General features: G+C 67.0%; 2 protein-coding genes across 6 annotated transcripts in view; one reads left to right on the top strand and one right to left on the bottom strand.

The window, feature by feature from the left end:
* USHBP1 (USH1 protein network component harmonin binding protein 1) overlaps nt 1-5,064 on the bottom strand; it is a 5,862-nt gene extending 798 nt beyond the window's left edge. The window contains exons 1-13 of the mRNA XM_039733331.1: nt 5,056-5,064; nt 4,632-4,846; nt 4,326-4,390; nt 3,999-4,168; nt 3,698-3,898; nt 3,472-3,548; nt 3,235-3,375; nt 2,806-2,885; nt 2,397-2,583; nt 2,090-2,318; nt 1,156-1,410; nt 987-1,078; nt 447-569 (exon numbers count right to left, since the gene is read on the bottom strand). Of these exons, the coding sequence (XP_039589265.1) occupies nt 447-569; nt 987-1,078; nt 1,156-1,410; nt 2,090-2,318; nt 2,397-2,583; nt 2,806-2,885; nt 3,235-3,375; nt 3,472-3,548; nt 3,698-3,898; nt 3,999-4,168; nt 4,326-4,390; nt 4,632-4,846; nt 5,056-5,064 (1,844 nt within the window). The remainder of the gene's footprint in view (nt 1-446; nt 570-986; nt 1,079-1,155; nt 1,411-2,089; nt 2,319-2,396; nt 2,584-2,805; nt 2,886-3,234; nt 3,376-3,471; nt 3,549-3,697; nt 3,899-3,998; nt 4,169-4,325; nt 4,391-4,631; nt 4,847-5,055) is intronic.
* Nucleotides 5,065-5,906: 842 nt separating this feature from the next.
* BABAM1 (BRISC and BRCA1 A complex member 1) lies at nt 5,907-10,094 on the top strand. Of its 5 annotated transcripts, none has more exons than XM_039734248.1 (9): nt 5,907-6,074; nt 6,250-6,295; nt 6,871-7,310; nt 7,471-7,529; nt 8,024-8,144; nt 8,633-8,711; nt 9,055-9,079; nt 9,535-9,664; nt 9,938-10,094. In XM_039734248.1, exons 1-9 carry the CDS (start codon nt 5,922-5,924, stop codon nt 10,046-10,048), a joined length of 1,164 nt encoding a protein of 387 aa, XP_039590182.1. In that variant the 5' UTR covers nt 5,907-5,921; the 3' UTR covers nt 10,049-10,094. The 5 variants fall into 5 exon arrangements, with proteins under 5 accessions (XP_039590182.1, XP_039590173.1, XP_039590191.1 ...); XM_039734239.1 differs by having other exon boundaries at nt 6,247-6,295; XM_039734257.1 differs by having other exon boundaries at nt 6,247-6,295; nt 9,941-10,063.
* The last annotated feature ends 651 nt before the right edge of the window (nt 10,095-10,745 follow it).

Below are 10,745 nucleotides of genomic sequence, written 5' to 3'. Positions count from 1 at the left end.
CGGGGGAACCGGGGGAGCCGGGGGATTGGGGGTGTGGGGGTTTAGGGAGATGGGGAATGGGGGGATCTGGAGATTTAGGGAGTCAGGGAGGTGGGGGATTGGGGGGTTTGCAGATTTTGGGAGATGGGGGGAGATCGGGGGATTTGGGGAGTTGGAGGTTTGGAGGGTTTGGGGATTTTGGGAGATGGGGAGTGGGGGGATGTGGGGAATTTGGGATTTGGGGAGTCAGGGAATCAGGGAGCCGGGGATTTAGGGAGTCAGGGAGTTGGGGGATCCAGGGATTCTGGGATTTAGGGAGCCAGGGGAATGAGGGGAGTCAGGGTTTCCAGGGATCCAGGGACCCAAACGGACTCAGGGGAAATGAAGGGACCCAGGGGACACCCAGGACACACCGAGGGACACCCAAGGGACACCCAGGGGACCCCGTCCCGAGGCCCCGTGCCCACCTGTGCGCCTGGAGCAGCTCCAGGGTGACGCTGGCGCTGTGTCCCTGCTGGGCACGGCTGGCAGCGCTGCCCCGCTCCAGGGCCAGCGCCAGCTCCCGGGCACGGCCACGCAGCTGCTCCGTGCTGGGGACACGGGGGCGTCACCGGGGCCACCCCGAGCCCAAAGAGCACCGTGCCCGGCCCCGGCACCATTCCCGGCACCACGGAATCCCCTGTCCCACACAATTCCAAATCCCACAAAATTCCCAACCCCACACCATTCCCAGCCCCACAGAATTCCCAATCCCACACAACTTCCAATCCCACACAGTTCCCAGTCCCACACAATTCCCAATCCTACAGAATTCCCAACCACACACCATTGCCAACCCCACAGAATATCCTGTCCCATAGAATTCCCAACCCCACGCCATTCCCAGTCCCACAATTCCAGCCCCACACCGTTCCCAATCCCAGAGAATTCCCAATCCCGCACCATTCCCAGCCCCACAGAATTCCCAGCCCCACAGAATTCCCAGCCCCACCGCTCCCGTCCCTCACCGCTCCCGGATCCGCAGCAGCTCCTCCCTCGTCCTCCGGGGGTCCGGGGGGTTCCCCGGGGCCATCGCCGCCCCCCGGCCCATCCGCGCCTCCTGCAGAGATTCCCGGTGTCTCCCATCCCTCGGCATCCCCCGAATCCCGGGAATCTCCCCATGGGATCCATGCGCACCTCCTCGGAGCTGCTGCTGGAGCTGCTGCCGGAGCTGCTGCCGGAGGCTCCGTCCCGGTCTCGCTCCGGTTCCCGCTCCGGTTCCCGCCCCGGTTCCCGCTCCCGGTGCCGCTCCCGGTGCCGCTCCCGGTGCCGCTCCCGCAGCAGCAGGCGCAGCGCGGCCTCGCGGGGCCCGTGCGCGGCCAGCAGCAGCTCCAGCGCCCGCTTCTCCTTCTGCGCCAGCTGCAGCCGCGTCCGCAGCTCCGCCAGCGCCTCCTGGCACCGCGGGGAAACTGAGGCACGGCCGGGGACACAGGGACGGGACCGGGGAGGGACCGGGAGGGAGCCAGGGAAGGATTCAGGGAGGGATCCGGGAGGCACCGGGAAGGGATCCAGGGAGGGATCCGGGAGGGATTTAGGGCAGGATGCAGGGAAGGATCCATGGGGAAATCCATTAAGAAATCATGGGAGGGATCCACGGAGGGACCCAGGGAAGGATTCGGAGAAGGATTCAGGGAAGGATCCCTGAAGGAATTCATGAAGGGATCCAGAGAAGGATCCAGGGAGGGATCAATGGAGAAATCCATGAAGAAATCCAGGGAGGGTCGCAGGGAAGGATCCAGGGAGGGATTAATGACGGGACTCAAGAAAGGATTTAGGGACGGATCCATGAAGGGATCCATGGATGGATGCAGGGAAGGACCCAAGAAAGGATTCAGAGTAGGATCGATGAAGAAATCCATCAAGAAATCATAGGAGGGATCCAGGGAAGGATCCATGAAGGAATTCGTGGAGGGATCCATGGAGAAATCCATTTAGAAGTCATGGGAGGGATCCACAAAGGGTCGCAGGGAAGGATCCAGGGAAGGGATCCATGAAGGGATCCAGGGAAGGATCCCATGGTGGATCCAGGGAGGGATCCAGGGAGGGATCCAGGCAAGGACCCCGGCCCCACCTTGAGCACCGCCAGCTCTTGCAGCAGCTCCTCCTTGTCCGGCCGCCTCCAGCCGGGCAGCAGCGCCCGCGCCTCCCGCAGCGCCCGCTCCGCCCGGCCCCGGGGGTCGCGCTCCCGGGGGGGCTCCGCGGGCTCGGGGGCGTCCAGCAGGGACCCCTCCACCGCCGCCTGCTCGGCGCGGAGCCGCCGGATGCGTTCCCGCAGCGCTCCCTCCTCCATCCCCCGGGGGCTGCGGGGCAGGCACGGCGCCGGTGGGCACGGGGTACCCGGGGGGGCTCAGCGCCGGGACCCCCGCGCCCCCCGGTACCTGTCCGCGGGGTCCTCACGGCTGTCCGGCTCCGCTGGCTCCGGGGGCTCCGGTGTGGCGGGGCCGGGTCCCGGTTCGCGGCCCGGGCTCGGTTCCGCCGCGGTTCCCGGGCACGGTGCGGGCAGTGCCGCTGCCCGGGGGTGCCCGCAAGGGGATGTGGGTGGCACTGGAATGCCCCACAAGCTCCCTGCATCCCCGAAGCCCTCCCAGTACCTCCCAGTATCCCTCGTGCATCCCCCAGTATCCCCTCACACATCCCTTCAGCCTCCTCCCTGATTGCTCCCCAGCATCCCCCCAAGTATCTCCCCAGTATCCCCCCAGTATTCCCAGTATCCCCGCTCACAACCCCCCAGTTTCCCCCAGCCCCCGTGTCCCCCCGTGTGCCCGGTGTCCCCTCGCTGTCACTCACCGCCACGGGTGCCACCCTCCGGTGCCATCCTTGCCCGCACCAGGTCCAGGAGGGCGGCGTAGGCCCCCCCGCAGTGCTCGCTGGGGGACGAGGGGCTCAGGGGACTGTCCCCAGCCCTGTCCCTGTCCCCATTCCTCATCCTTGTCCCCATTGCCATCCGAGTCCCCGTCCTGATCCAGATCCCGGTCTCGATCCTGATCCCTGTCCCCATCCCACCCCTTGTATCCCATCCCTGTCCCCATTCACGTCCCCATCCCTGTCCCCTGCCCCATCCTTGTGTCCATTCCTGTCCCCACCCCTGTCCCTGTCCCTGTCCCCATCCCTGTGCCACCTGCAGCACAGTGCCAGCCTCAGCCCGCTGCAGCTCAGTGGGGCTGTCCTTGTCCCCCTCCCGTGTCCCCTGTCCCCCTCCCGTGTCCCCTGTGCCACCTGCAGCGCAGTGCCAGCCTCAGCCCGCTGCAGCGCGCCTCTCTCCAGCCCAGCTCCAGGCTCAGCCGCTCCGCCTCGCCCTTGCACTCTCCCAGCGCCGCCAGCAGCTCCCGGTTCGCCTCCTGCAGCCGCGCCAGCACCCTGCGGGCACCGGGCCGTGCCTCAGTGTCCCCGGGGCCGGGGGGCTCGGGGGGCACTCGGGGCTCGGGGGGGACTCGGGGCTCGGGGGGGACTCACCCCTGCAGCTGCTGCAGCCGCTCCTCCTGCTCCCGGCCGGGATCTGCCGAGGGCTGTGGGGACAGCGGCGCGCGGGGCTGCAGGGGAGGGGGCGACATGGAGGGCAGCGGCCCGGGGGGGTCACCCGGGGGACGGCACTGCCAGCACCCCGGGTGACATCCTGCGGAGGGGACCCCAGTGCCCCGTGCCAGGGCAGGACCCACCCGTGGCACAGCCCCGCACTCACCCGGTGCCCCGGGGGGCTGCTGGGCCCGGGGGTGTCACCGACCCCGGGAGTATCACCGACCCCGGGGATGTCACCAGCCCCGGGAGTGTCACCGGTCCCGGAGGTGTCGCCAGTCCCGGGCGTGTCACCGACCCCGAGGACGTCACTGCCAGACCCTCCCAGCTCCTCCAGCCTGGCCAGAGCCTCCCGCAGGTCCCGCACCTGAACGGGACACGGGGCTCAGCAGCGGCACCGCTCTGGTGACACCCGCCGGTGGCACCCGGTGACACCCCGCGGGTGACAGCCGCTGTCCCGCACCCACCTTGCCCTGCAGGCGCTCCCGCTCGCCCCGCAGCGCCCGCAGCGCGGCCGCGGCCGTGCCCAGCTCCTCGTCCCGCTGGCCCAGGTTCCGTGCCCCCCGGGCCGGGCCGTGCCGTGCCTCACCTGCAGCGCTCGGTGCCAGCCCGGGGCGGGCGGCGGCCACGGCGGGGGCTGCCGGTGGCGGGAGAACACGGCGCGCTCCAGGGAGCTCACGGCGTGCTGCAGGCGCTCGAAGAGATCCGGGCCGCGCGCTGGGGACAGCGACAGCGACACTGCCATCAGGGCAGGCACAGCGCGCTGGTGGCACCTGTGGTGGCGCGGCGCTCACCGTCCGCGCTGGCAGCGGCGACAGTGGCGACAGAGGGGGTGGCCTCCCAGCCTTCCTCATCCTCACTGCGGGGCGAGGAAGGGCACGGTGAGGTCCCGCTGTCCCCTCAGTCCCGGTGTCCCCTCAGTCCCGGTGTCCCCACTGTCCCCGCTGTCCCCTCAGTCCCGGTGTCCCCTCGGTCCCGCTGTCCCCTCAGTCCCGGTGTCCCCACTGTCCCCGCTGTCCCCTCAGTCCCGGTGTCCCCTCGGTCCCGCTGTCCCCGCTGTCCCGGTGTCCCCGCGGGTGGCGCGGGGGCGGTGCCGGTACCTGGCGGGGCGCTGCTGTCGCGGGGCCGCCCCTGCCAGCAGCGGGATGTCCTCGGTGTCACCGGCCACGTCCTCATCATTCTCTTCCTCCTCCTCCTCCTCCTCCTCCTCCTCGCGCGGGGCCCGGGCCGTGGGGGTGCCCGTGGGGGTGTCCGTGGGGGTGTCCGTGCCCGGTTCAGCACCGGGGGCACAGCGGGTGGCACTTACCGGGCTCTCCTGGCACAGGGATGAGCTTTGGCCACCGGCCCGGCCCGCTGGGCCACCAGCCCCGTCCTGCTGCCCGCCGCGGGAACCTGAACCGCGGAGCGGGCACGGGGAGCCCCGGGAGCGGCGGGGCCAGGCCCGGGTGGGCTCAGCCCTGTTTGGGGTCAGCCCCGTTTGGGGTCAGTTCAATTTGGGGCCAGCCCCGCGCTGTGCCCGCTCACCTCCTCCATGCCGGGATCGTCCTGCCCGTGGCTCCCAGCACGTCCCAGTCCCAAACTGGGGCTCCCAGCACGTCCCAGCTCCACTCTGAGGGTCCCAACACGTCCCGGTTCCACACGGGGGCTCCGGGATGTCCCCAGGCTCCCAGCAGGTCCCAGTTTCCCCCCGGGGTTCCTGTTCTCTCCCAGTCCCACACCGGGGGTCCCAGCAGGTCCCGCTCTATCCCGGGGTTCCCGTTCTGTCCCGGTTCCATCTCAGGGTCCCAGTTTCACACCGAAGGTCCCGTTCTGTCCCATTCCACACCGAGGGTCCCACTCCATCTCGGGGGTCCCGTTCTCTCCTTGTCCCCCCATGTTCCCCTTCTGTCCTGATTCCCCCCACATTCCCATTCTCTCCCGGTTCCCGTTCTCTACCGGTTTCCCCCATTCTGTCCCGGTTCCTGCCGTTCTCTCCCGGTTCCCCCACATTCCCATTTCTCTCCCAGTCCCCCCCGGTCCCCCCGTTCTCTCCCGGTCCCCCCCGGTTCCCGTTCTCTCCCCGGTCCCCCCCGGTTCCCGGCTCGCGGTGTGGAGCAGGGGGATTTGGGGTGTGGGAGGCGGTTCTGGGGGGGGTACACGGGGATTTGGGGTGCAGGTGGATATTTGGGGTGCACGTGGATATTTGGGGGGCGCCCATCGATGTTTGGGGTGCAGGCGGATATCTGGGGGTGCAGGTGGATATTTGGGGGGCGCACATGGACATTTGGGGGGCGGGTGGCAGTTCTGAGGGTGCGCATGGATGTTTAGGGTAGAACGCGGGGATTTGGGGTGCAGAGGGCGGGACACAAGGAAATTTGGGGTGCAGGAAGCCGTTCGGGGGGGTTCACACGATGTTTGGAGTGCGGCAGAGGCGCAGCGCGGTTTGTCGGGGCATTTGTGGGGCGGGGGGCTTCGCCGGGGGTCCAGAGGGACTACAGCTCCCAGCAGCCTCCGCGCGGCGCCACTTCCGGCGGAAAGGGGCCGGGCCAGAGCGGCGGCGAGCGGTGAGCGCGGGCGGCTTTGCGGGGTTCATGGGGGGCTTGGGGGGCTCAGGGGGTGAACGCGAACAGGGAGGATGTGGGGAAGGGGCTGAGTGAGGGGACAGGGGCGTGGGGAGGCGTTCGGGGCTCCCTCCGGTGGTGGCAGCGGGGCACCCAAAGGAACTACAAATCCCAGCAGCCCTCGCGCGGCGCCATTTCCGGCGGGGCCAGAGCGGCGGCGAGCGGTGAGCGCGGGGGGCTCGGAGGCTTTCGTGGGGCGGGGGAGGGGCGTGGGAAAGGGGGTCCGAGAATGGGGGTGCGTGAGGAGGGGGCTCCGAGGAGGAGCGGGGTGAGGGGGAATGGGGTGCAAAGAGTGGGGGACCCCCCAGACTCCTTGGAGCCCCTCCCCACGCACCGGGCTGCCCCCCGAGCCCCCCGGGTTTGGGGTCACAGCCACGCTGGCATCTCCCCACTTTTGGGGTCCCAGGCACAGAGAACCCCCCCTGGTTTTGGGGTCCCAGCCCCACCGCACCCCAAACCTGCTGATCTTGGGGTCCCAGCCCCACAGCACCCCAAACCTGCTGATTTGGGGTCCCAGCCCCACAGCACCCCCTGGTTTTGGGGTCCAAGCACACAGGACCCCCTGACCCTCTGATTTGGGGTCCCAGGCACAGAGAACCCCCCCCGGTTTTGGGGTCCCAGCCTCCTTGCACCCCCAAACACGCTAATTTTGGGGTCCCAGCCCCACAGCACCCCAAACCCCCTGATTTTGGGGTCCCAGCTCCACCGCACCCCAAACCCGCTGATCTTGGGGTCCCAGCCCCAGCACACCCCCCATTTTTGGGGTCCCAGCCCCCCAGTTCCAGCATGGACCCGTCGGAGCCGGGCAGCGCGGCCGAGGATGAGGAGGAGAAGCTTCCAGAAGTTCGGCCTCGCACCCGCTCGAACCCCGAGGGCGCCGAGGACCGAGCCCCGAGCGGCCTGGGCAGCGTGGGCACCCGGGGGGACGCCGTGGGCACCCGGGGGGACGCCGTGGGCACCCGGGGAGAGGCTGTGGGCAACCGAGGAGAGGCCGTGGGCACCCGGAGCGAGGGCACCCGGGCAGAGGCCGTGGGCAACCGGAGCGAGGGCGAGGGCGAGGCGGCCAGCGCCGGGCACAGCCCCCCCGGGCAGCCTGGCACAGCCTGGCACGGCCCCGGCGGTGCCCAGCACGGCGAGGTGACCGTGAGAACACCGCGGGTGAACTGCCCCGAGAAGGTGGTGAGGAAATGGTGGAGAGAACTGGGATGGACTGGGAGGGGACTGGGGGGGACTGGGAGGGACTGGGATGACCTGGGAGGGGACTGGGAGGGGAATGGGGGCACGCTGGGTCCCTGGGGGTCCCTGGGGACACTTGGGGGTCTCAGCTGTGCCCCCCCAGATCATCTGCCTGGATCTGGCCGAGGAGATGGCAGTGCCCAAACTGGAGTCCTTCAACGGGTCAGTGCCAGGGCAGGGCACGGGGACAGGGACAGGGCACGGGGACAGGGGACAGTGCCGGGGGGCTGGCTTTGGGGCCCTGAGCCCCAGCACTGATTTGTCCCTGTCCGTGTGCCACTCCCTGTCCCCGTCTCTGTGTCCATCCCTGTCCCTCCTGGTTTTGGGGTCCCTGACCCGGTGCCTGTTGGTGCCAGGTGAGGTTTTTGGGGTGCCAGCTGTGGTTTTTGGGGTTTGTGTGGTGTTTTGGGGTGCCAGGGGGGATTTGTGGTGTTTCTGGGGTTTGTGTTTCTGGGGTTGGTGGTGTTTTGGGGTTTGTGGTGTTCTGGGGTTGGTGGTGTTTGGGGTTTGTATTTCTGGGGTTTGTGGTGTTTTGGGGTTTGTGGTGTTTTTGGGGTTTGTGTTTTGGGGTTGGTGGTGTTTGGGGTTGGTGTTTGGGGTTTGTGTTTTGGGGTTGGTGGTGTTTTGGGGTGTCAGTGGTGCCCTGCTGCCCGCAGGTGCCGCAGCAATGCCCTGACGGTGGCACAGAAGATGATCGAGATGTTCGTCAGGACCAAACACAAAATCGACAAAAGCCACGAGTTCGCCCTGGTGGTGGTGAACAACGATGCCACCTGGGTGGGTGACACGGGCACGGGGACAGGGGGACACGGGCACGGGGTGGGGACAGGGACAGGGGCTGGGGGGACAGGGATGGCCATAGAGTGGGGATGGGGATGGGCACGGGCAGAGGGGACAGGGATGGGGACAGTGGGGGGCTGAGGTGCCAGGGGGCAGGGGGATGGGCTGGGGACAGGGATGGGCATGGGGGACTGGCAGGGGGCACGAGGGTGGGGACAGGGACAGGGATGGGCATGGGGGACTGGCAGGGGGCACAAGGCTGGGGACAGGGACAGGGATGGGCATGAGTTGGGGACAGGGATGAGGACAGGGAGATGGATGGGGACAGGGGTGCGCACGGGTTTGGGACAGGGACAGGATGGGCATGTGGGGTTGGCAGAGGAGACAGGGATGGGCACAGGGCAAAGGGAGTGGCACAAGGGGCAGGGAGGGACACGGGGATGGGGACAAGGGACGGGCCCGGTGCCAGCCCGGTGCCCCCGCAGCTCTCGGGGTTCACGTCGGATCCCCGCGAGGTTTGCAGCTGCCTCTACGACCTGGACACCGTCGTGTGCCAGTCCTTCAGTATCCTGCCGTGCCACCGCGTGCCGGGGTGCCACCGGGGTGCCATCGGGGCGCTCTGGGTGTCCTGGGTGCCAGGGCTGTCCCTTCTTTGCCACCGGGGCGCCACTGGGGTCCCTTGGGTGGCATCGGGGTGTCTTGGGTGCCAGGGTGGCCCTTGGGATAGGTCTGGGGGTGACCCTAGGGGTGGCACAGGTGCCAGGGTGGCCCTGGAGATGTCCCTGGGGTGGCCCTGGGGTGGCACATGTGCGAAGTGGCCCTGGGAGTGTCCCTGGGGGTGGCACGGGTGTCTGGGTGGCCCTGGGGGTGGCACAGGTGCCAGGAGCAGCCTTGACCTCGAGCTCAGATCTGGACGGGCTCTTCAACCTCATGTGAGCACCGGGGGCTTCCAGAATGTTCCGGGAGGGGGCAGGAGGGCTTGGAGGGTGCCAGGGGAGGGTGGCACCTGAGCCCTGTCCCTGTGGGTGCCACCCTGTCCTGTCCCCATCCCTGTGGGTGCCACCCTGACCCCGTGGGTGCCACTATGTCTTGTCCCTGTCCCCATGCGTGCCAACCCATCCCTATCCCCATGGGTGTCCCCCTCTCCCTGTATGGGTGCCCCCCTGTCCTTGTCCCTGTGGGTGCCACCCTGTCCCCATCCCCATGGGTGCCACCCTGACCCTGTGGGTACCATCCCATCCCTGTCCTTGTATGGGTGCCATCCTGTCCCCATCCCTGTCCCCATGGGTGCCACCCTGTCCTGTCCCTGTCCCCATCCCTGTCCTCATGGGTGCCCCCTCTCCCATCCCTGTCCCCTTCCCTGTCCCCGTGTCCCTGTCCCCTGCAGCCAGCAGAAGGTGGAGCTGCCGGTGACCGACAATGTCCAGACCATCCCCCCGCCCTTCGTGGTCAGAACCATCCTGGTGTTCGGGCGCCCGCGCTGCCAGCCCCACTTCTGTGGGGGCGAGCACGTCAAGGTCTGTGCCACCCCAAAACCCCTGTGCCACCCCCAAAATCCCTCCTTTCCCACACTGCCAGCCCCACTTCTGTGGGGGCGAGCACGTCAAGGTCTGTGCCACCCCAAAACCCCTGTGCCACCCTCAAAATCCCCATTTTTCCACCCCAAAATTCCCCCTTTCCACCCAAAATTCTCCTTTTTCCACCCCAAAATCCCCCATTTCCACCCCACACCCCCCAAATCTCCCCCCAAACCCTCCCAAATCCCCTCCAAATCCCCCCTTTTCCCCCAGAAGCTGCTGCAGTGCCCCTATTTCTTCTTTGATGTCGTTTACATCCACAATGGGCTGGACGAGAAGGAGGATGAGAGCAGCTGGAAGGTGAAGGGGAACAAATTCCCCTAAATTCCCCAAATTCCTCCCAGATTCCCCCCAGTTTCCCTCAATTCCTCTTTTTCCCCCCCAAAATTCCCCCATTTTTTCTCTCATTTGTCCCCATTTTTCCTTTTTTATTTTCTTCCCCCTCCCTCCAAATTTTCCCCCAGATTTTCACCCCTTTTGTGGGAGTGGGGGCGTTCGGAGGGGATGTGGGAGGGATTTTGGGGGGAAAAATGGGAAATGGGGAGAAATTGGGGAAAAAAAGAGGAAATGGGGGGGAAATGGGTGAGAATGGGGGAATTTAAGGGAAAATGGGGTGGAAATAGGGGGGAATAGGGTGGGAATGGGATTTAGGGGAAATGGGGTGGGAATTTAAAGATCATGTCCAAATCTCCCAATCCCAAACCCCCAAATCCCAAATCCCCATTTCCAAATCCCCCAATCCCAAACCCCCATTCCCAAATGCCCCATTCCCAAACTCCAAATCCCCCATTTCCAAATCCCCCATTTCCAAATCCCCCATTCCCAAATCCCCAATCCCAAATGCCCCAATCCCAAATCCCCCATTCCCAACCCCTCGTTCCCAATCCCAAATCCCCATTTCCAAATCCCCCAATCCCAATCCCCCATTCCCCACCCCTCATTCCCAACCCCAAACCCCCCAGCCCCCAGCCCTCCCAGCGCACTCAGGGGGTCCCGGGGCTGTCCCCGGTCCCTGCGGTGC

The sequence above is a fragment of the Passer montanus genome, unplaced genomic scaffold (genome assembly GCF_014805655.1).
Source record: "Passer montanus isolate IOZ18808 unplaced genomic scaffold, ASM1480565v1 scaffold112, whole genome shotgun sequence".
In the NCBI taxonomy this organism is placed as follows: Eukaryota; Metazoa; Chordata; class Aves; order Passeriformes; family Passeridae; genus Passer; species Passer montanus.
Note: the sequence above shows the minus strand (reverse complement) of the source record. Positions and strands in the feature narration are given on the sequence as shown.

What these genes read in the sequence shown, in the direction of transcription:
- BABAM1 (XM_039734239.1), top strand. Translation starts at nt 5,922, where the DNA reads ATGTTTGGAGTGCGGCAGAGGCGCAGCGCGGTTTGTCGGGGCATTTGT. An exon ending in GACGGGCTCTTCAACCTCAT is followed by an intron (nt 9,080 to 9,534) that starts GTGAGCACCGGG and finishes TGTCCCCTGCAG; the next exon opens with CCAGCAGAAGGTGGAGCTGC. An exon ending in GTGGGGGCGAGCACGTCAAG is followed by an intron (nt 9,665 to 9,937) that starts GTCTGTGCCACC and finishes CTTTTCCCCCAG; the next exon opens with AAGCTGCTGCAGTGCCCCTA.